General features: G+C 35.8%; 2 protein-coding genes across 2 annotated transcripts in view; both read right to left on the bottom strand.

Annotated features, from left to right (window-relative positions):
* Nucleotides 1–723: 723 nt before the first annotated feature.
* On the bottom strand, nt 724–1950 carry LOC122091242. The gene is made up of 2 exons (XM_042661103.1): nt 1588–1950; nt 724–1234 (listed from the first exon to the last, which is right to left on the bottom strand). Exons 1-2 carry the CDS (start codon nt 1711–1713, stop codon nt 983–985), a joined length of 378 nt encoding a protein of 125 aa, XP_042517037.1. The 5' UTR covers nt 1714–1950; the 3' UTR covers nt 724–982.
* A 3027-nt stretch (nt 1951–4977) lies between these two features.
* LOC122090563 (NEDD8-activating enzyme E1 catalytic subunit) overlaps nt 4978–12374 on the bottom strand; it is a 9092-nt gene continuing 1695 nt past the window's right edge. The window contains exons 3-9 of the mRNA XM_042660203.1: nt 12005–12207; nt 10964–11196; nt 10798–10860; nt 7865–7921; nt 7338–7459; nt 5933–6050; nt 4978–5495 (exon numbers count right to left, since the gene is read on the bottom strand). Of these exons, the coding sequence (XP_042516137.1) occupies nt 5208–5495; nt 5933–6050; nt 7338–7459; nt 7865–7921; nt 10798–10860; nt 10964–11196; nt 12005–12207 (1084 nt within the window). The 3' untranslated portion in view covers nt 4978–5207. The remainder of the gene's footprint in view (nt 5496–5932; nt 6051–7337; nt 7460–7864; nt 7922–10797; nt 10861–10963; nt 11197–12004; nt 12208–12374) is intronic.

Here is a 12374-nt window from a genome sequence, read left to right as displayed (position 1 = left end):
AATAATTGACTCTCTTACTGATGACCCTTAATGATCAAGGGCAACTTTTCTTAAATTTTCATTCTCTTTCTTTTCCTGTTAGGTTTGTCCATCCCCTGCAAGTTGTTAAGATATATATATATATATATATATTCTATTTTTGCCTATTTCTATTTCCAACCAAAAGGTCAAAAAGAAAAAAAAGTTTGCATCTTTTGACATCTCCCTTGTGAATTATGATGGAATTAACAAGCCAAACTGAATCCAATGTGCTGTAAGATTAAAGCTGTTTCTTGAAATAAATTTTCTTGTTCTAAACTGTAAACTGTTCTAGAGGGAAATGGCATGAATCATTTTGCTCTTTGACATAATAGTTTTACTACTGTATATAAACAGGCTTAGGCCCAAAATGATTTAAATCTCTTACTGTAAATCATTTTTTTTTTATCCACTCAAAAACTTTTCTCCATGAATGGTGCCTATTAAATGATGAGAAATCATGGCTCATTAGAGCTTGAAATTTTTTTATAGAACAAGAAAACATATGCATACTATTAGAGTTACCAACTTTAAGTAAATTTAAATTACTAAAGAGACTCATAATGTCTTCACAGCACAGAAAAGAATAGGCATCCAAAGAAATTCCAAATCTTTAAGTATTCCACCTTATTAAATTCATTAGCTGCAACTGGTTCGAAATATGATCAATTTCAGAAGGAAAACACCAAAATAAATAAATAATGATGAAGAGAAGCGAATCTTTTATCAGTCTAAAGAACAACCATACATATTTCATAAGAGAAGAGGTGGAAAACCTTAGGTGACCTCCCCAAATAAAAAAAGAAAAATAATATAAAAAACGTACTCCCTACCCAAATCCATAGAGAACTAATCTATTTTAATGTACAGAAACACCATGGAGAGCAAGATCTTAGCCTATTAGAACATAAACTGCAATTAGTGGAATTTATTTAAGTATACAGCTCCTTGGAGTCTCTTCTCTTCAGTTCTTCTTGGAGTTAAAAGAATTACTAGATGGGTCATTCCTAGAGGCTACATGAGGAGCTCCTTTTGATTTATAAGAGTACTGTTTGCAGGATTTGGAGTTAAATGAAGTATATCTTCCCTGTCTGTTCTTCCTTCTGGGCAAAGATGACTTGGGAATGAAAACTCCAGTTCCCTTGCTTTCCCTTCCACAACTTGGTTCATACAACAAAGGAGAGAACACACTGGGATAGTAGGTTTGAGAGAAAGCCTGTAGACATCAAGATAGTAATTAGTAACATATACAGTTTCTTATAACCTAGAATAAACAAATAAGTATCTGTGAAGAGCCACATTACAAATTTAAGTAATGGGTCCTATCATGTTAGCACCTGAATCACCTCAGGAAGTGTAAAGTACTGTAACTAGTATCCTTTTTTATTTTTGCTAAAAGTATCCCAAAGATCCCACCTTTGGCATTGCCATCAGCAGGAAACTAAATCCCACAAACAAATTAACAAGAACTAATAATAAAAATGAAATCTGGGACGGGACTCATCATCCCAAATCAACTAATGCAAATTACCTACTGATGATGCAAGAGAAATGGAATGGAGAGTGAACCTGGAAAGAAACAGGTGGACAAGTTGCAGGTGGATCCTCTTCGTCATCGTCCATGATAAGGAGTGATATTTGCTTGCTCAAGTCGGCAAAGAACACATCATCCTCCAATTCCATGGCCACTTCCATGTCTCCCTCAGCTTGAGTGGTTGAAGAGCTAGTTGTAAAGTATTAAAAAAACAGAGGAGAGGGAGAAAAGAGAGAAACTTGGAGCTTGGAGTTCACTCTCTTGTTTCTCTCACTTCTCTAGCTCCAGGCCTGTTAATAAGGGAAGCTAAGAGAGATGGGGGAGTTAAAGCAAATGGGTTGGGACTTGTGGGTTGGTGGGCTCATAGTGGCAGTTGGCCAATCTGTTTTTAAGTCCCACCCTACAAAAATCATGAAGTGTATTATGAATTTATGATATTATCCTGTTGAGAAGGGATGAGAGGCTGCCGGCAACAAACTAAGCCAGCATATCTAATCCAAGATAGGCTTCATATCTCTAACACATATGGCTGTGGATGAGTGACAGTGCAAGGAAAAGACTTAGAAGGGATCTCTTCTCCTCTGTTTTTTTCTTTTTAATTCTGTATTTATCCACAATACAGAGAATGAACATGGTTTGGTTCCCTCCACGTCTACTCAAACTTTTTTTCTTTTATCCTATGATTCTATCAGTACCCAATACTTCAAATCACTTGGTTCATATGTATCTGTAGTATTCCAAGCTTTGTGTACCAGTGAGATTTGCATTGTTCGATCTTTATCGATCAAGATTTGACTGTAATAGTGGACTAGATAAGATCTGATCTGGGTCAGAATCAGGTAGGTGTGTAGGGGATCCACATATTAACATCTTTGGTCACGGTTCTTGCTATGTTCTTTACACTTCACCGACTTGAACTTGGTCTCCCTCTTCCCCTGCTTTTAGATTCTTTGAAAAGAAAGCGATAGTGAATTATGGGTGTCATGAGGTCCACACGGTTTGCTTGCTGGCTAGGGGACCCAAATGGCCCAAAACCCATTTGCTTCACATTATGATGCATCCATTTTAAGGGCCACTAGCTACTGAATAGTCTCTACTTCTCATTATTATATAGTTTTCCAACTCTTAATTTTCCAGAAATGGGTTATCTCTAAATTCTACCAGTTTTTTCTTTCTACGTTTTCCTTACTTCTTGGAGTAGAATATTACTTAGAGAGAGAGAGAGAGAGAGAGAGGGGGGGGGGGAGGAGAATATGTTAGATCTGCAGATGAGCAAAGGGTCCCCACGGCTGCACCTGGAGGACATAAGCACCTTAAGGGCCTGCAAATATGAGACCTGAGAGGAAGATTAATAATCAAATAAATCTTGCTTTCAAGTGATATTCTAAAGGGGATAACTGAAGTAACACTAGTGGCTGGCAAAGAGATCTTGCTACCAGATGTTGTGGTCAAAGCCTCAGAAACAGTACTATGTTGTTGTTCATATCCTTGATGGATCTGGTGAGATGTTGGGAGTTATAGAGGTATGGTTTCACATCCGTTATTTGCAACTTTGAATGTGTGTTCATATCCCATTGGATTATCTTCACTTAATGCCTTAAGGTTTTGGGTTATATCCTGATTGGTATTTTGTGGGTTTACCCACTTAGTTTAACACGATATCAGAGAGTCGAGTCCATTTGTTATCTTCCTTAAGTTGTATATCTATGTGTAATGAGAGAGTATTGAGATAGTAGAAATTAGGAATTATAGAGTTACAGTCCTACATTGATTATTTTGAGCCTTGAATTGTCTCCACCAAATGCCTTTAAAGTTTTGGGTTGGTGGACCCCAAATGATGTATTTTATGGACTTTCAGCAGGATTTTCTAGTTACATCACATTTACATTGGTGGGGCCTATATAAATTCTAAAGTGGAATTGATGAACATTGAAAATTAGAAACCCATGTTAGCACAGGCCACCTAACCTTAATAATATCGATGATTGTGCTAATATATTATTACAAATGATTTTGTCGGAAAAAAAATTCTTCTTGATCCTACAACTGTCGCATGTTTTCTCTCAAAATCCAACAACACTTATCTTTCTAATTTCTGGGTAATCATGTATTGGTATTACATTCATGGCTGAAGCCTAAAGTAGTCAAGTACACTATTTCTGTCTAATTTGAAAAAACTGAAACTACTACTGAATTAACCACCAACTCATAACTACTACTAACCACCAAAATGAGTTGAACTCTGAGGCTCTGTTTGGAAGCCAAGAAATAACAAAAATAATACAAAAGATATAATAAGACAAAAATCTTAATAACACAATAAATTTTTTATTTTCGCATCTATCTCTCTGCTTAAAGTTTTTTATTTTTTTTCCTCAGCTTCCAAACATAGCCTCAGACTCTCTGTGGAGTATGGAGTATGTGACTTCATCGGACCAAACTCTGCATGTTTTGTTTTTCTAGTACTATCTAGTAACCAAGGGTCCTCTCCAGGATGCATTCGACGGCTGGCAGATTTTGGGCATGCATCCCAAGTGATGCCCAATCATCAAATGCGGACTGGAAAGAATCTTGCCATGGGTGACAAAACAAGAAACATTCTAATGTGTTGAGTATTCCAGCATTTTAAGGAAGATATCAAGAACATGGCAATGGCACTTCCAGTTCCAACAAAGTTCTCATAGCCCAATCCAGTCTTCACTGAGAGCTTCTCCAGATTCTAGACTTTAAACCAAAGTCCTGACTGACATTTTTTTTAATATTTTCCTTTTCATTTCAGCAAACTTTCCCAAATAAAAAAATTTATTTCACTTCACTGTTCTACCCAAACGGAGCTATAATCCTAGTTAATATCTTATATCTCCCATATGTAGTTCTTCAAATTATTTTGAATGAAGTATGGAGCAAACACTAAATCTATGCAGGCTAGGGGTGAAAGTTTGGCCCTAACAACCCGAACCCATCCTGAGCCCAAACAGGGCTTGGGTCAAGTTTTTTGACCTTGAGGGTGGGTTAGAGTAGAGGCCTCAACCTGGCCCAAAATTTAACCTTGCATTTTTATAATAGAAATTAGGGCTCTAATTGGTATTTCTTTTTTCCATAACCTTTTAATATATGAGATATAAATGGCAAAAACATATCAATCAAGGCCAATCCAACCATTGTAGAAGCCAAGGTCAACCTAACCCGACCCAATCCGACCCTGCTAGGGTCAATTAGGGCCGGGTTGAGTTGATATGAACCCAGTAGGGTTAGACCTGAACATGAACCCAGCAGGGTTGAGTTGGGCCTAAGTTGAATTTTGAAGACCTAGGGTTGGATTAGGGTTTTAAGAAACCCGGCCCACCTGGCCCTGTTTCACCCCTAATGCACGCACGTGAACACTTCCTGTCACATGATTGCAGTAAGTTACATTGGCATGGTTCTACCAAAGACAATGATCCCCATATATCTCTCAATATATCAAAAATATTTTCCTCCCAACTTTCTGAAGGCACCAACATGTTGTCCTTACAATAACTTGTAAACACTATAACAACACACACAAAAGAAATCCCAAGTCACCTCCCAAGGTTGTCACAGCAGTTAATGCTCTGGAACTTCACCAAAAAATAACTAGGGTAAAATTTCAATTAAGATCAGGTGTTGAAGAATATCAAGCCCCAATAGCCATATCCATATCTGTGACTCCATCAATTCCCTTGAACACAACTCGTAGTTTCCGCGTGCATGATGTTTTCTTGTCATCCTTCTTGGTCACGCCGCTGACATTGACAACTCCCTTTGGGACTTTACCCATGAGGTTGAACAGAGGTTGGGTCAAGTTTGACCGAGTCATCTCTTCCAGTACAGGAGGTGCTTGCATATACAAATTCTCTCCTAGGTATGAAATACTTGGTTTCGAAATAAGCAGCTTAGGGTATTCTCCAAGTAGTTCCATAAACTGTTTCCACACGAAATACATTGAAGGTAAGCACAAATACAAGCTAATAGGATAAATAACAATGACGAAAAATTAATAGCTAAGCCAAATATTTGATTCCTACTAGGACTTTCTTTGCTAGGAGAGACTAGACAGAACAGCTAATTCCAATAGAAAATAAAGGAAAAAATTATGTCCAACCAGTAGTTTGAAAAATATGCATCAAGATAGGTAATTAAACACTTAAAAGAATCAGATGCAATATCAACTTTCAACTACAGTATAACCACATGTAAAAGGCTCATAAAATCAAGCCAAAAGAGTGCTTTTAAAAGGTTAGACTGACCACCAAAAAAAATAAAACTCTGGCCAAGAAAAGACTCATATAAAACAACTTGAATAAAAGGCAAACTCTTGCGTAAACTATATCAAAGTGACATGAATCCTGATATAAGGACCTTTTGTAGAGTGATTGAAGTATCCAGCTCAATAAGAACTCCAGGACCACAGACAGGACAATCCTTGTCCCTTATAAACTCGGTCACTTTGGTGTGCAGGCCTTCAACACCATTATACCTGTAAAAGATGTTCAACAATTAATCAGAGGGGGTTAAGAAAGCTGACTGAACTGAAATATAATAGCATTTCTTTCTTCTATATGTAAGAAAATATGATATTATTCTCCCTTAATATTTGATGTGTAGGCACATATTTGCATGTTGAACTTACAGAAAATACTCCAATGAAGTGGGGAAAATGTGTCCCATAAGAGTCAACGTAGCTAAAATTTTCAAAACAAAATCAAGCACCCAGATAAGCAATCAAATGAAATTCAGCAGTTTGTTTTTCATTTTTGATCTCCTATCAAGTCGAATCAACCACTCTACAAAGACCACAGATCCCTAATTTATAACAATGACTTCACAGCCATTTAAGAAAAAACGAAGTTTATATTAAGTAATGCAATCCAATAGCCCAGCAAGCAACTGGTTGAATATAACCCAAAGCGACAATCGCCTAGACAGTGAAACTGATGAGAGTAAATAAAAACTGAAAGCTTGAATGTTTAAATCAATAACAAATTGATCCTCAGTCAAATGAAAACTAAGCAGTTATATAAAACACAAAGCTTTTCAGAGAACCGAAATTCCATCTCAATATCCCTTCTCAATTCCACAAAATTGTTACAATGTAGGCTTGGACATTTCATGCACTTGTAATACTCTTTAGATTAACCCCAAGTTAGAAAAAATTAAAGTCGTAAAATCATTATGTCACTATAGAACTTCAAATCACTCACTTCTTAAATGGATATTTATGAATACTTTCCTTGACTTAGGAGAGGAAATATGTAGGTGTGCCCAACTAAGGTATATATTTATGACGAACATATATATTTAGTTGTACCGCTCTTTTTTTACTCTTGTGGTCACTTGTATAAATACTAGATCCTGGCAACAACCCCCCCCCCTTCATAGGTAACAACCACAGAAACGAAGAAGAATAAATTATGACAGCCTTTTCAAAGAAGTATCTTTTGTCATTTAATAATATCTATGGGTATAAATAAAGATTTGCTCCAACTGACACTTGAGAATTTTGGAGCCTTGCAGATTTGACACTCCAATGTTCCTGACCTGCTACTCTCACTCTTCTGGTTACTTGTGTAAATTTTAAGAAAAAAGAACTCCAGACATATTTAAGCTTTTCAGTTAAATGAGATAATATATCCATGAGAACTAGTTAAAAGTATTACTGGTGCATACTTTGATTGGCAACACAACGGAAACTCAAACATCCAAGACACGATTCTTCTAGAAGTTAATAAAAGCTTAGCAGAAATACAAGGGGGATCAGACGCACGAAAGATAATTGGATAGCGTTTTGCTGCATCCCGTTGCAATCTTCAAGGCTTCCAGTGCACATGCAGCTGATATAATCGCATTTGTAGAGGCAATAGCTGGTATAATATTCTTAACAACGCCCTGTTAAGCAGCAGAGGCAAACCGGCTTATGTTATGCAGCAGCCCGACATGGAAAGATTATATAACGTTTGAAAAGGACTAAAGCATCTTAGCGTGTACATAACAACAGTTAAACGCTCACATGAATAAAGGGGGTCCAATATAGAAACAATAGATTTATTTACGTAAAATACAGAACTAGTTAGTATAGGGTCATAAGAACATATAACAGATAATTTTGTGGAAAAGAAAAACAAGTTTCCAACTGATATTAATTATATACTAGGCACAAAAACTTCTTTTTAGTTGAAATCTAGATATCTATCTACAAAATAACAGTAAAGAACTTCGAAGCCAAAAAATATTACGACAGAAAAGATAAGACATGTTCCAAATTATAAATGAATGCCCCAGAGAATTATTTACCTGAGTCAGAGTATACGTAACCCCTGGAATGCCAAAAAGTTCAGCTCTTTTGACAGCCTGTGAAGAACATTTGTTTAAGTGCAAGTAAGAAGACTATAAAGGAAATATAACCAAAGGTATCTGGTGCAGATAAGTGCACCTAAAAGGCTTATTTTTATTGGAAATAAGCTTTGGGTTAGGTTATGTATGTTTTCTTTGTAATGGACCACTTTAATGGGCCTAAACTATGGGTAGAAAGTAGGAATACGGGATTTACCTCATTAATTAGTTAGTTAGCTAGTTTTTTGTTTAATTTAAGTTGTTTAGATGTTTTCCTTCAAGCTACGTTTGGTTGCAATGGATATTTAAGGGGAAGGGAGTGAAATTTTCATACTTAAAAATGATACTTTTATAATCATTACTCCATGGGATCCCATGTGATTGTATAAACTACTTCATTTTTCTAACCATATTTAGTAATGACACATTTTACATGTAATTTTTATTTTACAGAGGCTGCGTTTGGTAGTCATTCAGTTCCAAAAACGACGTTTTGTGCCAAAAACAGAATTTTCAATTTCTGTGCCAAAATGCCGTTTTAAAACAAAAAAAATGGTGTTTAGTAGCGGTGTCAAAACCTAGCCCGAATCGATAAAACCCAAACTGAACCAAACCGATCCTTATTGGATTGGTTTTGGACTGAGGTATGATGAGACCGGCTGAAAACCGGTCCAAACCGAACCGACCAATAACCAAACCGAATGAAACCGATAAAAAAATAAATGATTATAATATTATAAATTGGTGAGTTGACTATCCATTTTTCACAATATTAGTGAGAAATTTTTTTGTTGTGAGGGGAATTATTACAAATCATTGAATATTAGGTTATGAATAGAGAAATTGATTTGTAAATTGTAATAATGCTCCCATTGATTTCCTTGTTCACATGCAAAACTAGTTGGATAGTTAAAGGAATGATTGGGGATAACAGGGTTCATTTTGTGATTTCAATATTAGTTTTCTTAATAATTTGTTATCCATTGGTTTCAATATTAGTTCCCTTACAACAATAACCATGATTTAATCATAAATTTAAAGTGTTTTTTTATCAAATCTTGTCACTATAAGTTGTGAATGTAAGATTTCATTATGGTTCAAACCCAATAATAAACCGATCTAAACCGATATTAACCCAATATTAAAAACTGAATAAACCGAAACCAAACCAAACCGGACCAAAACCGAAACCGACCGAAAACCGAAGTTTCTTAATGGAATGGTTTTGGTCTCCCTCATTCCTAGACCAAAACCGATTCAACCTGACCAAACCGAACCAAACTGACCAATTGGCACCCCTAGTGTTTAGTGAACCTATTTCAGGAACGATTACCCTAGTTTTCAATTTTTTGTATTTGGAACGAAACGGAAATTTCGGAACAAGGTTTTGTCGTTCCATCATTTTGCGTTACTAGCGTTTTTTTTTCCTTTTCGTTCCAAAAAAATGGAAAACACCAAATTGACACCTTCCGCTTTTTTGTTCCCATAGAACAAAAAACGCTAGAAACGTTTTTATGGATGACTACCAAACTCAGCCATATTATAGCAAAGGGTTTTGGATGCTGTAAAGTGAAATTTAATAACCAAATGTGGAATAATTTGAAGTTGATGATATAGTCACATTGGGTAATGATTACAAACATTTCTTTTTTAAGTATGAGAAGTGAATGTATAAACTACTTCATTTTTCTAACCATATTTAGTAATGACACATTTCACGTGTAATTTTTATTTTACATATTATTGCAAAGGGTTTTGGATGCTGTAAAGTGAAATTTAATAACCAAATGTGGAATAATTTGAAGTTGATGATGTAGTCACATGGGGTAATGATTACAAACATTTCTTTTTTAAGTATGAAAATTTCACTTCCCTTCCCTTTAATTCCCCTCGCAACCAAATGGAGCTTCAAGGATTATGTTTCCTATTTCACTTACATTTGCTATAGTCAAGAGGATTTGACTTTCCTAGTCAGATTAGGGGTTTGATTTAGTTGTTCTACATACAGCTTGTAAGAGCAATTGGCTCAGACACAATTTTGATGGATAAAAGTTGTTTCTCTGCAATGGAGTGTTGTGTGATTCAGTAGAGGGTGGGAGACCTTGAAGGACAGCAAGATTTCGATCCTTGTTCTTGGTGGGAAGCTATAATTATCTTTCCTCGTTCTGTTCTCTGGCTTTTCTTTTCCTGCAATAAGGCTATTCTACTTATACTAGAATTGCTGGAATCTAGACTTCTACAAGTCAGATTCGTGTTCTGATGTCAGAAAATCTTCTGGCCGATATTCTAAATTCCATTATGTTATCAGTTTCTGAATCTGCTGCGTGAATGATATAATCCTACTACAAGTAGAATTCGATTCTTGCTATTCTGAAGGCTGTTCCATATCTGACATTTACTGCTCTGTTTCTGTTGGGCATATTAAATCTGTAATCAGATCAGTCATATGATGCCTAGTTTGACAGGTTTTCACTATCCTCGTTCCACTAGGAGTTATCCACATCAGCAGATCTGTTCCATTGGATCTGAATGAAATTTTCAGCATTGATTCTAATCCATAAAAGAGACACTTGACCAGATTTATAAGCTGGTCTGATTTTCTGATCTTTTGAGTAATTAAGTTTTCTCCTGTTTTTGAATTTGTGTTTCAGATTTCACTATTCTTCTAATTACTCTTAATCCGGTTGAATCTTTGCCTTCTTCTGAAAAGTATCTATTCTATTTATTTGTGATTGATTGTCAAAGTTTAACCTTCATATGAGAATGTTGGCTTTTCTAGTTTGGGTAGCTTGGGATCCTGTCCAAGGGGTGTCTTGCCTGAACCTAGCATTTCATCCTACCTAGCCCCATCGACTCTCCAATTAAGAGAAAAAATGTAAAAATTTGCAATTCACCTCCGAGTAAACCCACTGCATATGGTCTGGGTTATCCTCATCAAAAGCTTTTCCCCTATGCACCTGCAAGTGAAATTAATTATCAAATGGGGAAGGAAAATACCAGAGTGCCAGAGGGAGGGAAAAAAAAAAAAAAAACGAAGGACATAAAAGGCTTTCATATTACCTCATCCCATTTTATTAGGTGAGCATATTCAATACAGTGAGCAGCAGTTCTAGGGGTTTCTGCCAGCGTGCATAGCGGAAACTTTATTTGAGGGGGGAAAAGCCAGATGGTACACTCAAAGCACGGCGTGACTCCTGGCAAGATAACCCTAGCATGGCCCTTGAAACCTTCAGTGCCACCATCTACCATAGGTTTGATTGTTTCTTCACATGGGTTGTCTTCAGAATCATACTCTAGAGTACCAGAAAGTAATATAATACATGAAATAAGTGAAAGGATATATAAACCAAACACCTCAGCAATAGAAAAACCTTGGCATAAAAAGCACAAAATGAGTATGGTAGATACATATTTATAAAATGTGAATCAGGTAATTGAGTCAAGGATTCAGTTTCTAGAATTAAATTAAATTAGAAATTGCCTGCACATAGGGCCACGAACATACCAGACACTGTTCAAACTTAGACCCTTCATAGTTTAATACAATAAGGTGTTCAATTACCATTCCAAGTTAATTCCATTAACACATTGTATCATCTGTTAGGAAGTCATTTTTATTCCAAAATGCTAATTAGTAGAATACAGATGAGCATGAAGAGGCATGAATATGCCTCATACCAATATCTTGATTCTTGACTGTAAAACAGCACCGAAAGAGTATAAAATTACTGAAGAAGATTGGAGGAAATACTACCATTAACCAGAGCCAATTTCAGGCATAACATTAGAAACATAAAACTTTGGAGGTATAAAATCAAAAGATAAAAATAATAAGAAGAAGAACAAATAAGAACTGTAAGACTGCTTGAGTTTCTGATTCCTTGTTCGGCACTTGTAGCACTTATGCCCTAAAAGGATGAAAATGCCACCCTCCAGCAAGTAATAAAATCATATTCCAATGTGCTATGGCACTATGATGATATAAGAATATAAGGCATCTTAAAAATATGACTAACAGATTAAGTAGAAATATAGAAATATATCAGAAACCAAAGTAAACTAAGAACATTAAATTTCCAAAATGAAATAGAAAAGACGCACCTAAGAAACTACAAGCCACGTCATTGATGTAGCTTCGAGCCTCGATAGAATCAAGACCAAGAGCAATAATGTTAAACTCATTATAAAATGCAAGATCTTTATCTTGGATTCGGCCAAAATGTGGAACAATATTGACTCCACTAACTCTTTCCATGACACGCTTTGCTGCTACCTCTGCTTTGGGCTTCCCAACATCTTGCAGCCTACAAAATAGAACCTAGGTTAAATAAATAAATATATTGACGATTTAGCTCCACATAATGCAAAATTTCACAAGCTGACCAAAAGCAGATTTTAAATTCAATTGTGTATTACTAGAATAGCAACAACATGGATTAGAAAATCTTTCTCTTTTTTTTTTTCTTTTTTT

This window comes from Macadamia integrifolia, chromosome 10 (genome assembly GCF_013358625.1).
Source record: "Macadamia integrifolia cultivar HAES 741 chromosome 10, SCU_Mint_v3, whole genome shotgun sequence".
In the NCBI taxonomy this organism is placed as follows: Eukaryota; Viridiplantae; Streptophyta; class Magnoliopsida; order Proteales; family Proteaceae; genus Macadamia; species Macadamia integrifolia.
This window is presented reverse-complemented; position numbering and strand designations above follow the sequence as displayed.